This window comes from Pristis pectinata, chromosome 7, assembly GCF_009764475.1.
Source record: "Pristis pectinata isolate sPriPec2 chromosome 7, sPriPec2.1.pri, whole genome shotgun sequence".
In the NCBI taxonomy this organism is placed as follows: domain Eukaryota; kingdom Metazoa; phylum Chordata; class Chondrichthyes; order Rhinopristiformes; family Pristidae; genus Pristis; species Pristis pectinata.
Window position 1 is genome coordinate 19,588,661 of NC_067411.1, and position 15,131 is coordinate 19,603,791.

The 15,131-nt window shown below is 39.3% G+C and overlaps 2 protein-coding genes across 5 annotated transcripts in view; one reads left to right on the forward strand and one right to left on the reverse strand.

Moving 5' to 3' along the window:
• primpol (primase and polymerase (DNA-directed)) overlaps positions 1-13,773 on the forward strand; it is a 33,313-nt gene extending 19,540 nt beyond the window's left edge. For 2 of the 3 annotated variants that reach the window (XM_052019680.1, XM_052019682.1), the window contains 7 exons: positions 856-1,018; positions 2,667-2,764; positions 4,002-4,088; positions 4,179-4,287; positions 11,938-12,020; positions 12,119-12,165; positions 13,492-13,773. In XM_052019680.1, coding sequence (XP_051875640.1) covers positions 856-1,018; positions 2,667-2,764; positions 4,002-4,088; positions 4,179-4,287; positions 11,938-12,020; positions 12,119-12,165; positions 13,492-13,758 — 854 coding nt within the window. In that variant the 3' untranslated portion in view covers positions 13,759-13,773. Of the gene's footprint in view, positions 1-855; positions 1,019-2,666; positions 2,765-4,001; positions 4,089-4,178; positions 4,288-11,937; positions 12,021-12,098; positions 12,166-13,491 lie in introns of all 3 variants that reach the window. The other variant, XM_052019681.1, reaches the window with a different exon arrangement.
• A 9-nt stretch (positions 13,774-13,782) lies between these two features.
• The window catches only part of cenpu (centromere protein U), a 32,217-nt gene continuing 30,868 nt past the window's right edge, over positions 13,783-15,131 (reverse strand). The window contains exon 13 of one of the 2 annotated variants that reach the window (XM_052019683.1): positions 13,783-14,489. In XM_052019683.1, coding sequence (XP_051875643.1) covers positions 14,379-14,489 — 111 coding nt within the window. In that variant the 3' untranslated portion in view covers positions 13,783-14,378. The remainder of the gene's footprint in view (positions 14,490-15,131) is intronic. The other variant, XR_007956628.1, reaches the window with a different exon arrangement.

A 15,131-nucleotide genomic window follows, 5' to 3' on the forward strand; every position in this document is an offset into this window, starting at 1 on the left:
ATCTACATAAAGGATTCTGCTTATATGAAAATGGTATTGTTCAGTTAGTTTGCTAGCTACTGTTTGTCATTTCAGTGCTGAGTTTAGAGGTAGATTGTGTGTCACAAAGAAGTAACGTTTTACCAAAAAAATGTTTTCTGAATTCCCCAACCTCTAATGCTGGGTACTTTCAAACTAAATATTAACATTCTAATTAGAGAAAAAAGGAAGCAAAGCAGCAGATTGCTGCCTTTCCTGGCAGTAATGTTACAGAAGGTTAGTGAGCCTCTAGAACTACAGATCTCATTTTAATCCCTTTGAGAAAATACTCAAAACAATACATTTCAGAAACATAACATCTGTTGCAAGAAACTGGGAGAGGGAGACCCTTAATATACAGTATTTAATGTGGCTTACATTTTCAACCAATGTTGCATTTTATAAGCCTGGAACAACAATGTCCTGTCTTGTTACTCAAATTAAGAATATGGGACGAAATTTGTGTTTCGTCATTAGTGCAGTTGAAAGATTGGTGATTGTTAGCTTTAATCGACAAGTACAGGTACATAAGAACATAAGAAATTGGAGCAGGAGTAGGCCATCTGGTCCAGTGAGCCCGCTCCGCCATTCAATAAGATCATGACTGATCTGTCCGTGGACTCGAATCCACCTACCTGCCTTTTTCCCCATAACCCTTAATTGCCCTACTATGCAAACATCTATCTAACTGTCTTAAATGTATTTAATGAGGTAGCAGATGATCTCTCTACCATGTTTAAAGACAATGACTAAAGGCTAATTCATCCCTCCATCTATACCTCAAGTGTTTAATTTTTTGCAGTAAATGCAATAGGACTTGTGTTTTTTTTTAAAAAGGCGTGTACACACGGAACAGAAACTTTCGACTCTATGGATCATCCAAACTGGGAAAGAACACTTCATTTCAAGTTGCTGAAGACAATCAGTTTACTCCCAAGCCACAAGATAATGTTTCTAAAGAGGAGCTAATTTTTCTGAGCTCTCTAGTCAGCAATGTTAGGTAAAACATTTATAAATTTCAGTACTGTTTTGAAAGATAGGAGAGTGGTGAGAGAATTGTTCACAATACATATTGATATCTTGCACAGTCTTAAGTTACCTTTAGATTTGAACATATTGATGCTTGAATTCTTTTTGAATTTTGAGTCTCATTCCAAGTACTTGTTTTTTCTATTTGGTTAGACATTAGGAATTTGAAAAGAAATAGGTAGGGTCTTCCTAACACACTGGCTGGTCATTTTCTCTTAACTAGAACTAAAATAGTTTAACATTGCTTCTAGTTGTTGGATTTGAACATGATTACTGCTCTATTTGTCTTTTAGCAGCATCAAGTAGTTATATGAAAGCAGCTTTGGGATTCCAGAAATACCACTTAAATGCAAATTCTATGCTTCACTATAACTTTATTCATTATATAACCCCACCATGAAGCAACTTCATCAGTGTGGAATTTTAATAAAAGTATTGCAAAGTGATCAGACTCTCTTCCAACTTTATGTCCTAGTTTCTCATTTCACCAAGTTTTGATAGATCTCTTTAAATTCATATTGTTGCACATTCACTAATCCTACTTTTGGTTTAACATTTTTTTAATTGTTATATTTTACATTTTATGATCTCTTTTCATTTGGACTTCGCCTATTTCTGTTTGGAAAAAAATGTTTTCCATTATAAAAAATTTAACATTTGTAGTATGGATTAATTTCTTCATATAATTGTGCTTTTTTTTGAAGTAATAGAGGGAAAAACCAAGATTCTATGGAATGCAATGACTAGTATTATAATGCAATGACTAGTTTATAAAACTCTGGTTAGGCCATGTATAGGGTACTGTGTTCAATTCTGGTTGCCTCATTATAGGAAGGATGTGGAGGCTTTGGAGAGGGTGCAGAGGAGGTTCACCAGGCCAATGCCTGGATTAGAGTGTATTAGCTATAAGGAGAGGTTGGACAAACTTGGATTGTTTTCTCTGGAGCATTGGACGCTCAGAGGAGACCTGATGCTGCCTGGTTTGGAGGACATGCGCGATGAGGAGAGGTTAGACAAGCTGAGCTGTTTTCCCCGGTGGAGACTGAGGGGAGATTTGATAGAGGTTTATAACATTACGCGAGGCATAGATAGAGTAGACAGCCAGTGGCTTTTTCCCAGGATTGAAATGTCTGGTACTAGAGGGCATGTATGTAGTGGGGGGAGGGGTGGGGTGGTTGCAGGGGAGATGAGTGAGGCAAGTTTTTTGCACAGAGAGTGATAGGGGTCTGGAGTCCACTGCCAGGGGTGGTGGTGGATACAGATAGCATGGGAGCGTTTAGGGGACTCTTGGATGGACACATGAGAGTGTGGAGGGGGTAGGGATGTGGTCAATGTGCAGGGAAGAGGGATTACATTAATTAGAAGACATTGGCTTGATTGGTTTGGCACGGCATCATTGGCCGAATTGCCTCTCCTGTGCTTTATTGTTCTATGTATTTATTAATCTGTTCCACTGATTCAGATAAACTTAAAAAGTGCTAAAAGTTTAAATTTTCTTATATAAATTTGTACTCTTGCATATACAAAATGCTAATTATCAGGAAGAATGTTAGATACTGATACCCTAAATTTAATAGCAGTTTGCAAATTTGCATGATCAAAATACTGTCATGTTTCAGATTTGTTGACGGCTTGACCATTTTGACCTGTGATAGCCCAGATACGAAGAAATCCAAAGAACAGCGCATTCAAGATAATTCGTACCATTCTGTATCAGGTATTCAGTTTCCTAATAATCTGTTTGCACATTATGAAGTTAGCTTATCAAAGTAGAACTTCAATCTGTCTCTGCATGGATATTTACAAAGCTAATTCTGATAGCTGCAGAAAATTGTGCTAATTCTACCTATCAGTGACATTGCACATATTTAGCTGCTGTTACGTTTCATCCTGATTTCTTGAAATTAAGCATAGTCACCAAGTTAATGTTTGGCTTTGGCGGGTGGGAGTGGAGAGTGGGAAATGACAAGTGCACATTGCCATAACCTCCAGGTTTTGATGTGTCAATTAGCACCATTAATTTTGCAGTCTGAGCTTTTAGTTAAAAACCAATCTTAGTTCCCTATCCAAAATGAAGACCAGAGGAAGAATGAGAGGATTTCAAGTTCTTATATCTGCTAATGTGAACATGTCTTAAAAGAAAGTATAGATTAAGCTAACAAGATGTCTGGGGGGGGGGGGGGGGGGGGGGGCGCGGGGGGGGGTGGGGAAGCAAAGTAATACAGGAAATTAGAAATCAAATTGGCCAAACAAACATTTTTAATTAAAAATAAAATATCTTTTGCAGCATCAGTTCCATTCTGAGTGGAGTAGTGGAGTGAGGCTGAGTAGTGTTTGTGTGAGAGTGTAACTGGGATGTCCATAGCCCAATAATGAGAGCTGAGCTAAAAGAGGGTTTGAGGGAGAATAATAGATGGAAGAAAGGAGGAAGGAATAAAAGCTTCTTTCTGGATCTACTTGGAATTGATTCCATGGCTGTAGTTGATCCTTGTTATATCTAAATAAAGTACCATGTTGTTAACTCAGTGTAATGTCGCAAGTACTTTCAATTCCAGATATGTTTTAGATTAAAAAAAAAGAATAAATGGTGATTATGCTAAAAATGTGGAAGCATGATCACACTATTCCACCTAAGTTTTTGGTGTTTAGAATTGTGTATATGTTGAAATACATGGCTTGTGTCAACATGATGGGATAGCTGGAAGTTTACTGAAATATAAATCTCCTAATAGGCCACATCTACTCTACCCTGAAAATTAAAGGTGTTCTTGGCAGGCCTTACTAAAGATACAACTTGCTGATCAAAGCACTTCAGTAACGTAATCTCTGTATATTAAGGATAGATGTTTACATACCAAATTCCACTATTCAGAAATGAGAATATTAAATGTTCAACCTTTAGCCTGTGTGTATTTCACATGAAACTGTAACTGAGGTTGAATTATGTTTTCCAGAGACAATGGGCGGTTACTATTGTTCACCGTATCCAGAGATTGACAATTTTATCATTGGTCAAACAAACAAGGGAGGCGTACAAGGTGGTAAGTTTTTATTGTGTCAGACATCATTATTAAATTTTGTTGGTTTCGCTTCATCATATGCTGTGCTTTAAAAATATTTAATGTCCTCAGTCTTGCGACGATGGAATTATTTCTCCTCTGAAGAGCTGATTGTTTATGATATCAGCAAAAACCACTGGTGCGAGAACATTGGTAGAGCTCATAAAAGCAACAATATTATGTAAGTTCAATTCATGTTAAATTATCTAAGCAGCAGCCCCTGCAAACACTAGACATGCTTTAATTCAATGTGCAAAATGTCAGTCCTCCCTGCCAGCTGAGGAGGTGTGTGCAGTGAGCATTTGAATGGCATGAACTCGACTTGATTGCAAGAGTTATGTTAGGTGATCTTGAGTAGGATAACAAGAATGTTAAAATGCCTCAGCAACCCAATTTCGGGGAGGCTGATGGAGACCAGTTGCATACCAGATCCCTGTCAATGATCTCTGATGATGGGTCTGAATGTATAGATAACCGTAAAGGGCAGCTCTCATTGCCATGGGTCAGGTGAATAGCAACACATGATTGAGATGGTAAAGAAAGTGGGCAGGAGGGAAATGGGGTGGGGAGAAGCAGAAAACATTACAACTACTTAATCTTGGGCTAACGTCATAAAATGTATTTTATTTTAACAATTATGCAAATTTTGCATTTGTTGTATCTTGTACATGGCTTGGTATATTTTACTTAGTGTAATGTGGCTAGACCACATGTCTGAGTTTACATGGATGATCCAGAATACCTCATCGTGGAAAATTAGGACACAGAAAGAGGCCATTAAACCCATCATGTTTGTGCCCATTGAAATAGAGCTACCCAGTCTAATCCCAGCATTTGGTTGTTAGGCCTGCAGCTCAAGGCTCTTCAAGCACACATCCAAGTACCGTCTACATGTGATGAGGGTTTCTGCCTCAAACACCCTTTCAGGCCCCTGCTTGTAATTTCTTTTCCTCATCTCACCACTAATCCTGCCAATTATTTTGAATCTGTGTCCTCTGGCTTTTAATTTCTTAGCTAAGGCAAATAGGTCCCTCTTATTACTATATGTAGACCTTGTGTTATCTTATACACCTCATTCAAGTACCCCTTTAGTTTTCTCTGTTTCAAAGTAAGCAAACCGAATTTTTTCACATAGCTACAAATTTTCAGACCAAGCCTGGTCCTTGTAAATCTCCTTTGCACTCTCTTCAGTGGGACCACATCCTTCCTGCGGTGTGAATGATCAGAGCTATATGCTAAAGACACACTGTGGCCTAATTAGTGTTTACACTGGATTAGAGCCAACCCAAACCCAGCAGAACTTGACAGTTTATGTCAGGTTGGGTTTATAAGAAAAACTGTAGGTTCTTGGGCTCAAATCAGCTGCCACAGGCTCTTTATAAATAAGTGTGCTTCTGCTTAAGGGTTGTGTTCCAAGTTTTAAAAGTTGCCCATATAGATGCATGTGCAAGGGGTTCCTCAGTAGTGAGTCAGGTGGATGCAGAGTGCATTCGCAAGCCACAACAGGATTTGTGGCAAGAGATGGGTTGAGCAGCAAAAATGTTATAGGTCCTTGGGTTAGGTTTTAATTTTGTACATGAACTGATCTTTACTTACGATTACATAAAATAAATAATACAGAAATGGTTTTTTGACCCACAACCATTAGAAGACCATAAGTACTAGGAACTGGAGTAGACCATTCAGCCTCTGAACTCCGCTCTGACATTTAGTAGGATCATGGATTCAACATTCCTCAAGATCTATTCAAAGTTTCTCATCTAAATCAATCAGTTTAACCTTCTATTTCCTTCTCCCTTATATGCTCGTCCAACCTCCCTTCAAATGTATCTATATTCACTTCAGCCATTCCCTGTGGTATTGAGTTGCACATCTTCTCACACTTTCAGTGAAGAAGTTTCTTCTGAATTCCCTTTGGATTTCTTGGCAACTGTTTTGTATTGAGGGCTTCTGTGGCATTGCCAACCCGTGCTGCAACTTTTAATGACCAGTGTATTTGAGTCTTTGTTCCTCTCCTCACCTCACCTGTACATACACCTTCCCAACAACTTGTACTTCCTCACATTTAAAATAACAAAAGATGCTGGGATACTTGGCAGGCCAGGCAGCACTAACAAAGAGAGAAGCATAGAACAGTACGGGCTCTTCGGCCCATGATATTGTGCCGACTTATATAAACCCATTCAATCTATCCCCCTCTCTACTTCGTCTCCCATAACCCTCTATTTTTCTTTCATCCATGTGCCTATCTAATAGTCTCTTAAATAAGCCTATCGTATCGGCCCCTACCACCACCCTCAGCAGTGCATTCCATGCACCCACCACTCTCTGTGTAAAACAAAAACCTATCTCTGACATCTCCCTTGAACTTTCCTCCACGTACCTTAAATGGATGACCTCTAGTATTGGCCATTGCCACCCTGGGGAAAAGATGCTGGCTGTCCACTGTCTGTGCCTCTCATAATCTTGTATACCTCTATCGAGTTTCCTCTCATCCTACATCACTCCAAAGAGAAAAGCCCAACTTGCTCAACCACTCCTAATAAGACATGCTCTCCAACCCAGGTAGCATCCTCTCCAAAGCTTCCACATCCTTCCTATAATGTGGTGATCAGAACTGAACACAATATTCAAAGTGAGGTCTGACCAGAGTCTTATAGAGCTGCAATATTACCTCTTGGCTCTTGAACTCAATCCCCTGTAATGAAGGCCAATACATTATCTGCCTTCTTAACTACCCTATCAACTTGTGTGGCAACTTTGAGGGATCTATGTACTTGGACCACAAGATCTCTCCATTCCTCTACACTGCTAAGAATCCTGCCATTAACCATGTACCCTGCCTTCAAGTTCGTTCTTCCAAAGTGTATCACTTCACACTTCTCCAGATTGAACTCCCATCTGCCACTTCTCTGCCCAGCTCTGCATCCTGTCTAAATCCCGTTGCAACCTATGACAACCTTCTTCACTATCTACTGCACCACCAACCTTCGTGTCATCTGCAACCCATCCTTCCACTTCCTCATCCAAATCATTTATAAAAATCACAAAAGAGCATGAGTCCTAGAACAGATGCCTGCAGAACACCACTTGCCACTGACCTCCAGGTCCAATACTACTTCTACAACCACCCTCTGCTTTTTGTGGGCAAGCCAATTTCAAATCCACACAGCCAATTTTCAATGGATCCCATACCTCGACTTTCTGAATGAGTGTCCCATGGGGAACCTTGTCATACGCCTTGCTAAAATCCATATATACCTCATCCACTGCATTACCTTCATCAATTTGTCTTGTCATTTCCTCAAAAAATTCTATTAGGCTCACGAGGCACGACCTGCCCTTTACAAAGCCATGTTGACTATCCCTAATAAGACTATTCTTCTCCAAATGCTCATAAATCCTGTTCCTAAGAATCTTCTCCAATAGTTTGCCCACCACTGATGTAAGACTCCCTGGTCTGTAATTCTCATGATTTTCCCTTATACCTTTCTTGAACAATGTTTGCCATCCTGCAATCCTCCAGTACCAATCCTGTGGCCAGGAAGGACTCAAAGATCATCGTTAACACTCCAGCAATCTCTTCCCTTGCTTCCCACAGTAACCTGGGGTATATCCTGTCTGACCCCCGGGACTCATCTATCCTAATGCTTTTTAGTAGCTCCAACACTACCTCTGTCTTAACCTCAATGTTCCAACACATTTAACTGTTCTACACTAACCTCACATTCATCTCAGTCCCTCTCCCTGGTGAACACTGAAGCAAAATATTTATTTAGGACCTCCCCTACCTCCTTCGCCTCCAGACATATTTTTCCACTTTTAGCCCTGAGCAGTCCTACCCTCACCCTAGTCATCCTCCAGTTCCTCACATATGTGTAGAATGCCTTAGGATTTTCCTTAACTCTACTTGCCAAGGTCCCTTCTAGCTCCTTCCCAGCTATCTTATAACTCTCGAGCCCTATCTGATTTTTACTTCCTAAATCTTAAATATGTTTTTCTTCCTCTTGACTAAACCTTCCACCTCTTAACTATGGTGCTTTCACCCTACCATACTTTCCTTGTCTCAGCGGGACAAATCAAACTAGACCCCCATGTATGTGGTGCCTAAACAACCTCCACATTTCTGCAATGCATTTTCCAGAGAACAACTGTTCCCAGTTTACGCAACCAAGTTCTTGCCTAATATCATCATAACTTGCCCTCCCCCAATTAAATATTTTCCCATAATATCTGCTCCTATCTTTGTCTATGGCTATGCTAAAGGTCAGGGAGTTGTGGTCACTGTCCCTGAAATGCTTGCCCACCAAGCGGTCTATCACCTGACCCAGGTACATTGCCTAATACCAGATCCAGCATGGCCTCTCCTCTAGTCAGCCTGTCCACATACTGTGTCAGGAATCCTTCCTGTACACACCTAACAAATTCTGCCCCATCTAAATCTTTTGCACTAAGGAGGTGCCAATCAATATTAGGGAAGTTGAAGTCTCCCATGACAACAACCCTGTTATTTTTGCATCTTTCCAAAATCTGCTTACTTATCTGCTCTTCAGTGTCCCAATGGCTATTTGGGGGCCTATAGAATACTCCCAGTAGTGATTGCTCCCTTCCTGTTTCTGACTTCCACCCACACTGACTCAATGGATGATCCTTCTATTATGTCCTCCATTCCAACAACTGTGATATTATCCCTGATTAGCAATGCCAACCCCCAACCCTTCTATCCCCTTCCCTATCCCTTTTGAAACATTTAAACCCCGGAACCTCAAGCAGCCACTGCTGCCCTTGTGACAGCCAGGTCACTGTAATGGCCACAACAATGTAATTCCATGTACTGATTCATGTTCATCACCTTTATTCTTAGCACTTCTCACATTAAGGTAAACACATTTCAACCTATCTAACTGATTACATTTATGCCCTGTCCCCTGCCTATCCTTCCTCACCTTCTCACATCACATCTACTTCTACACCAACTGATCCATCCTCTAATCTAACACTCTGGTTCCCATCCCCCTGACAACCTAGTTTAAACCCTCGCCAACAATTCTAGCAAACCTGCCCACAAGGACATTGGTCCCTCTCCAGTTCAGATGTGACCCATCCCTTTTGTACAGGTCATACCTACCCCAGAAGAGAGCCCAATGATCTACAAATCTGAACCCCTGCCCCCTGCACCAATTCTTCTGCCATATCTTCCTATTCTTTCACTCCCTGGTGTGTGGCACAGGCAGCAATCCAGAGATTACTACCCTTGAGGTCCTGCTTTTTAGCTTCCTTCCCAACTCCCAATACTCTTCAGGACCTCATCCAATGTGCACCATGACTTCTGGCTCCTCCCCCTTAATGCTGTGCACGTGATATGAGACATCCCTGACCCTGGCACCTAGGAGGCAACATACCATCTGGGAATCTCATTCTTGTCCACAGAATCTCCTGTCTCCCTAACCAGCGAATCCCCTATCACTATCGCACTCCTCCTCTTTCCCCCCTCCGAACCCCCACCTTCTGCGCCACAGAGCCAGACTCTGCGCCAGAGACCTGACTGCTGTGACTCTCCACCAGTGATTCATCCCCCCCAACAGCATCCAAAACTGTATATTTGTTATCAAGGCAAACGGTCACTGGAGTATCCTGTACTGACTGCCTATTCCTTTTCCCTCCCCTAATGGTCACCCAACTATCTACGTCCTGCACCCTGGATGTAACTGCCTTCTGGTAACTCCTATCTACCATCTCCTCAGCTTCTCAAATGATCTGGAGTTCATCCAGCTGCAGTTGCAGCTCCAGCTCCCTAACGCAGTCTGTAAGGAGCTACAGCTGGACACACTTCCTGCAGGTATAGTCATCAGGGACACTGGAGGTCTCCCTGATTTCCCGCACCCTACAGGAGGAGCATACTTCTGCCCTGACTGCCATTTCTGCTGTTCTATACAAAGAAAATTACAAATAACAGAAAGAAAGGGAGCCTACCAGCTCTGCTCACCTACTCCGCCTCTTCATGCCAAAGCCTCAGCTCCCCACTCTAATACTGTCCACTCCAACAATGGATGCTCCGCTTGACTCTAACCTCTTTTTATAGGAAGCTGCTGCCTAATTATCCAATTAGCTAATCAACAGGCCTATCAACTCACCACAGCAATAGGCCTACCTTTTCAAACTGCTTCCCACGTTTGCACTAGTTCTCGTGGTACTTACGACAAGACTTCCCGCTCCTATACTACTCACCACAGCAACAAGAGCTAATGTTTCAGATCGATGACCTTCCATTAAGATCTCAACGCCCTCTAGTCTAATTTAACTATATTGTACTTCATTTTCCAATTATTTGCCCCTTCTGCATCTGTTAAAATGCACTTTTAATTTGTTGTTGTCCTCTATATTGACGTGATTTGATGTGATCCACATTTTAGAAATTGTTTTTGATTCCAGAGTCTAAATTGTTAGTGTAAATTGTGAATCTATGTTCTTCCTCTGCAAGCAGCTTTCATTCTCTGCTTTCTGTCCTGAACACAAGTAATAATCCATTCTACCATCCTTCCCAACTGACTTATTTTCTTACTTTCTCTGTTCTTATGCAGTCTCTGGGTGAAAAGTAAATTGTGTTTCTTTCCACAGATGCTGCCTGACTTGCTGAGTTATTCCAGCATTTTCCATTTTCATTTCATATTTCTAGCATCTGTGGTTATTGATTTGCTATCTATTCTGCTTCTCGTCCCGACTCCACATTCTTTAACCTTATTGACCTCACAAGGTAGCCTATAAAGGCTATTTGAAAACATAAATTGTATTTACTGCATTACCATTTTCTACTGTTACCTGTTCATAAAAAATTAGTAACATTGATCAAGCAAGACTTGCCCTTTTAAAATCTCTGCTGACTGTTACTTGTTAACTTTTTTGGGTCTAAATGTACTATTTTGGGAGGGATTCCATTTCTTGCAACTGACATTAAGATGACTGGTTTATGATTCTTTGGGTATTCTATCTTCATCAACTACAGGTATTGTGGTATCTATCTGTCAATTCTCTGGCATTACATCCTTTTTCTAATGAAAGATTAAAGATGTATAGTAATGCATCTGCTAATTCTTCCTTTGATTCTTTTAAATAGTGTATACAATTTAATGCTCTTGTATTTGATTCCTTGGCTAATAACAGAAAGCAATCCCAATGCCCTTTTTAACCATTATCCTGCCTGTGAACAAACACCAGAACTCTGTTCCTACACACCCCTCAGTATAGTTCCAGTTATTGTTTTCCATTGCCATGAATTTGATATTGTCAACTTGCATTTTTTAAAAAAACACACCTTGTCCCTACTCCACGCAAATCTCCTCTTACACAATCAAGGCATGTAAAAGTACTAATGCTGAATGTTGTTCGATTTTGGAGAAAAAAAGCTGGAATTTCATTGCCCCCTAAATAGATATTGATTTCACATGCACTTAAAACATATGCTGTACCACCTTTTATAATATAAAATACTAAATGGAACAATGGCAAAATTGTAGGATACATTTAATAGGATGCTATCATGAGAATGTAGACTGTACTCACAGAACAGCAGACAACTTATTTTGAGCCTGCAGTGGAGATAACTTACTGTTAAGTGTTTTTATGTCATAACAAGACTCTCAGCTCCAGCACAACATTCACACAATATAAAATTCAGCTTCATTCATGGAACTTCGTGATGAAAGTGTTGAAAAGTGGCACTTGGCACTTGTCACTTATTTTGAAGTGTTTGGGGATTAGTTCTGACACTGCCTTAATGGCTGGCAGCAAAATCTCAACACATTCATACTTTTTGAAATGTCATATTTTGTAGGATTGTAGTTGATTTGAAGAGAGAAATCTGGTATCAGAAATGTTATGATCCTGTGTGCCGAGCTCAAAGATTTAGGTCTGAAAGTAAGAACAAATCTTATTCTGTAGAATTTTAACAATTTATTACCAATTCCTGTAGCCCTATTGCAGACTAATTTACAGTGAATTCTTTTGGATTCAAGGTCACCCATTACCCCATGAATGCTGTTTGGATTTTCTCATTGATATGGTAAGTAGTGAAACAATGGATCAATACCAGAATCAAAGCTTCATCGAACATGAAAGTAATTTTCTTCTGTAATAATCATTCATTTCCTAAGAAACTGCAGTTTAATGTTATTCTCGCGACCATATTTCTATGGTTGATAGTATAATCAGTTCTCTTATTTGCATACAGCTTACAGAATTTAAAGGTGAAAATAGACCCATAGTGCATATTTTCAGAATATGTTGATGCTATTTCTGCAAGCAGATCCACTTGTTAAGAATCTGATAGAAACTGCTGGATTAGTAACACTTCCTATTTAAGAAGAGTATATCTACACAGAGACATCACCAGTTGAGAACCTCTTCAGTTTCAACAATCCTGCCCAATTTTAGCAGCAATGAAGACTTCATTGGCTGTGGTAATAATACAATTCAGATTTAGCAATATGATACCAGAAATTAAAAAACTAAATTTCAAGGATAGGTTATATAAACTTTACAAGTTCAGTTGTGATCAATTTGAAAATTTTAAAGTAAGTGTGTTTTAATGAAAGATAAGAATCAACTTCCTCAAGGGAATTCAAAAAGGAGTTAATATTTCAAATTAGAGCCCTGCCACATAGGTTGAAATTTGGAAGAAGTATTTCAGTGTAAAAAAAACTTGTTCTCTTGTTTAGAAGCCTATAAATATGTGCCTATAAAAATTTAAAATTCATTCAGACAAATTGAGAGGGGTTTCAGCTCACCTATCATTGAACAATGGTTGGAAAGCATGGAACTGAACAGCTACATTTGATCCAATATCAAGCAAATCAAATCTTATTTTGAAGTGCAATAAAAAGGCAAGATGGTAATGAATTAAGAGCTGTTTAAATTGATTCAGTAGAGAGGGCAGGGGTGGGAAAAGATAATTCACCTAGAAGCAAAACAATGAAATTATTGAAGATTAACATACATGGTGGGAGGGTGCAGCATTAGTTGAAAACCAAATGGTCTTTCCTCATTTTTGGGTAAATATATGGATCAATAATTGATTGTTTTTAAATTATTTTACCAAACCTAAAAATATTCTATTTCAAAAGAATATTTTAGGCATTGTTCTAGATTATAATTTTTCATAAATGTTATTAGGAGCAGACACTCCAAATATGTTGCAGTTTAACCATCCATCATACCAAATGTAACAATGAAGGATAATTATTTTCAACTTAAGCTTGAAGTGCTATACACCAGCTGCTTTTACCAGCAGATAAAGGGATACTAATTCATTAAAGTAAATGTGCTCCGAAAATGAGTTTTCACCATCAAATCAGATTTATCTGAAACTAAATGAAACCAACTCTTACAGGATAATGAATTTGTGTTTACCATGGATGAAGATGGAAACATCAAGGCAAGTCAAAATAAAACACGTGCAACACAAAATCACATCTTTGTGGAAAATGTAGACACGGGGTTTGACAACGTTGATGATGCAATGTTATTAGAAGCTGCAGAAGACACTGAATTTATTGTTGAGTTACATTCAGAACTGAGTGGTGAGGAGCTATCAGACAATGACTTGCTGGCTGCTGTGGAGGAACTGGAGGCATCTGTAAGTGTAGATACAAAATAGAAGTTGCACTGTGCCTGAGATTTGAACTGGTCTCCACAGAAACAGTTCAGTATTTGCATTCCATCAGCAAATCCTGGATGTAGATGCTGATCTCAAATCCTGCAGCAAAAGGATTTAACTTTTATCTGTTTCTACTTAATGAAATAACTGTACATAATGGCAGCATTTTTATTAATATTAAATACATCTTTCTGCTTAAATCTGAGTCCATTGACCTTTATACAATTTGCTCACAAGCTTTTCTCTATTAATACAAATGTTTTTATATACAACATAACAAATGTATGTTATTACAAGTCAATTAGTAAATTTGATGCTTGGCCATAAGAACATTAACTTGAAACAGCAAAATCAACCCTCAGAATTATGAGAGAGCACACACCTACTGCAATTCATGCAGTTATTAATTATGCTCCCCACTGTGTACTTTTTCTATTTAGTGCCTATCAAGAACTCAGTCCACCTCCAAGGGATTTTACAGCCACAAAGCACTTTAGAAGGGTAGTCATTTGTAGGTAGAGAACAGTTTTCAGTCAATTCCAAAGATATAAAAGAGGCCAATTAACATTACTCATCTTCTCTAAATCAACTGCTTAGCTGCTCTTTGGAAAAACTGGGCTTTACTTGTCCAATGACTGCTGTAATTTTGTATTTATTATGTGAAGCTGCTTCTCAGCTCCCAGAATTCCTCGTGCTTCTACCAACAGAGCAGGAAAGCTGGAAATATCATACTGCAGGTAAAGAGGGAAAAATTAATCAGCATGCCAAAACAATTTCAGTACATAAGGTAAAGCAAGAATGAATGCAATTTATGTTTAAAAATCAAAAGAATTTAACTTTTTGTTTTAACAGATCAGGGAATGCTACAATACCAGATAATTTTGTTTTTATGAGACTAGATATTTTTCCTCCCTCCTTTAAACTGAGCTTATTATCCAACACAGTCATTGTACATTGTACCAGGACTACTACTCCACAGTCAAGTGGAGAATTCAGATTTGTAAAGCTATCATCCAAAATGCTGATCACCATTTTCAGAATGTAGTAAAAATCTATCTGGTTTACTAACGTCCATTAAGAGAAGCAATTTCTTTCCTTATCTTGTCTGTTCTTTGTGACCTCAGATCCACAACATGTAAGCACCCTCAAAAATAGCCTAGTAAGCCATTCAGTTATGCAAAATCAGGATACAAGACTGACCACTTAGGCAGTCCTCTAATTTATCAAGCAAAACCCTGACCAAGTCACAGAATCACATTTCAGCCAATGTCCTAAATTCCCGCATCACAATCCCAAACCATGTCCTAAAGTACAGATCCACTTGAGGTGGCATAGTGGGACACTTGCAAGCAGATGTATCCCTGAAAATTATT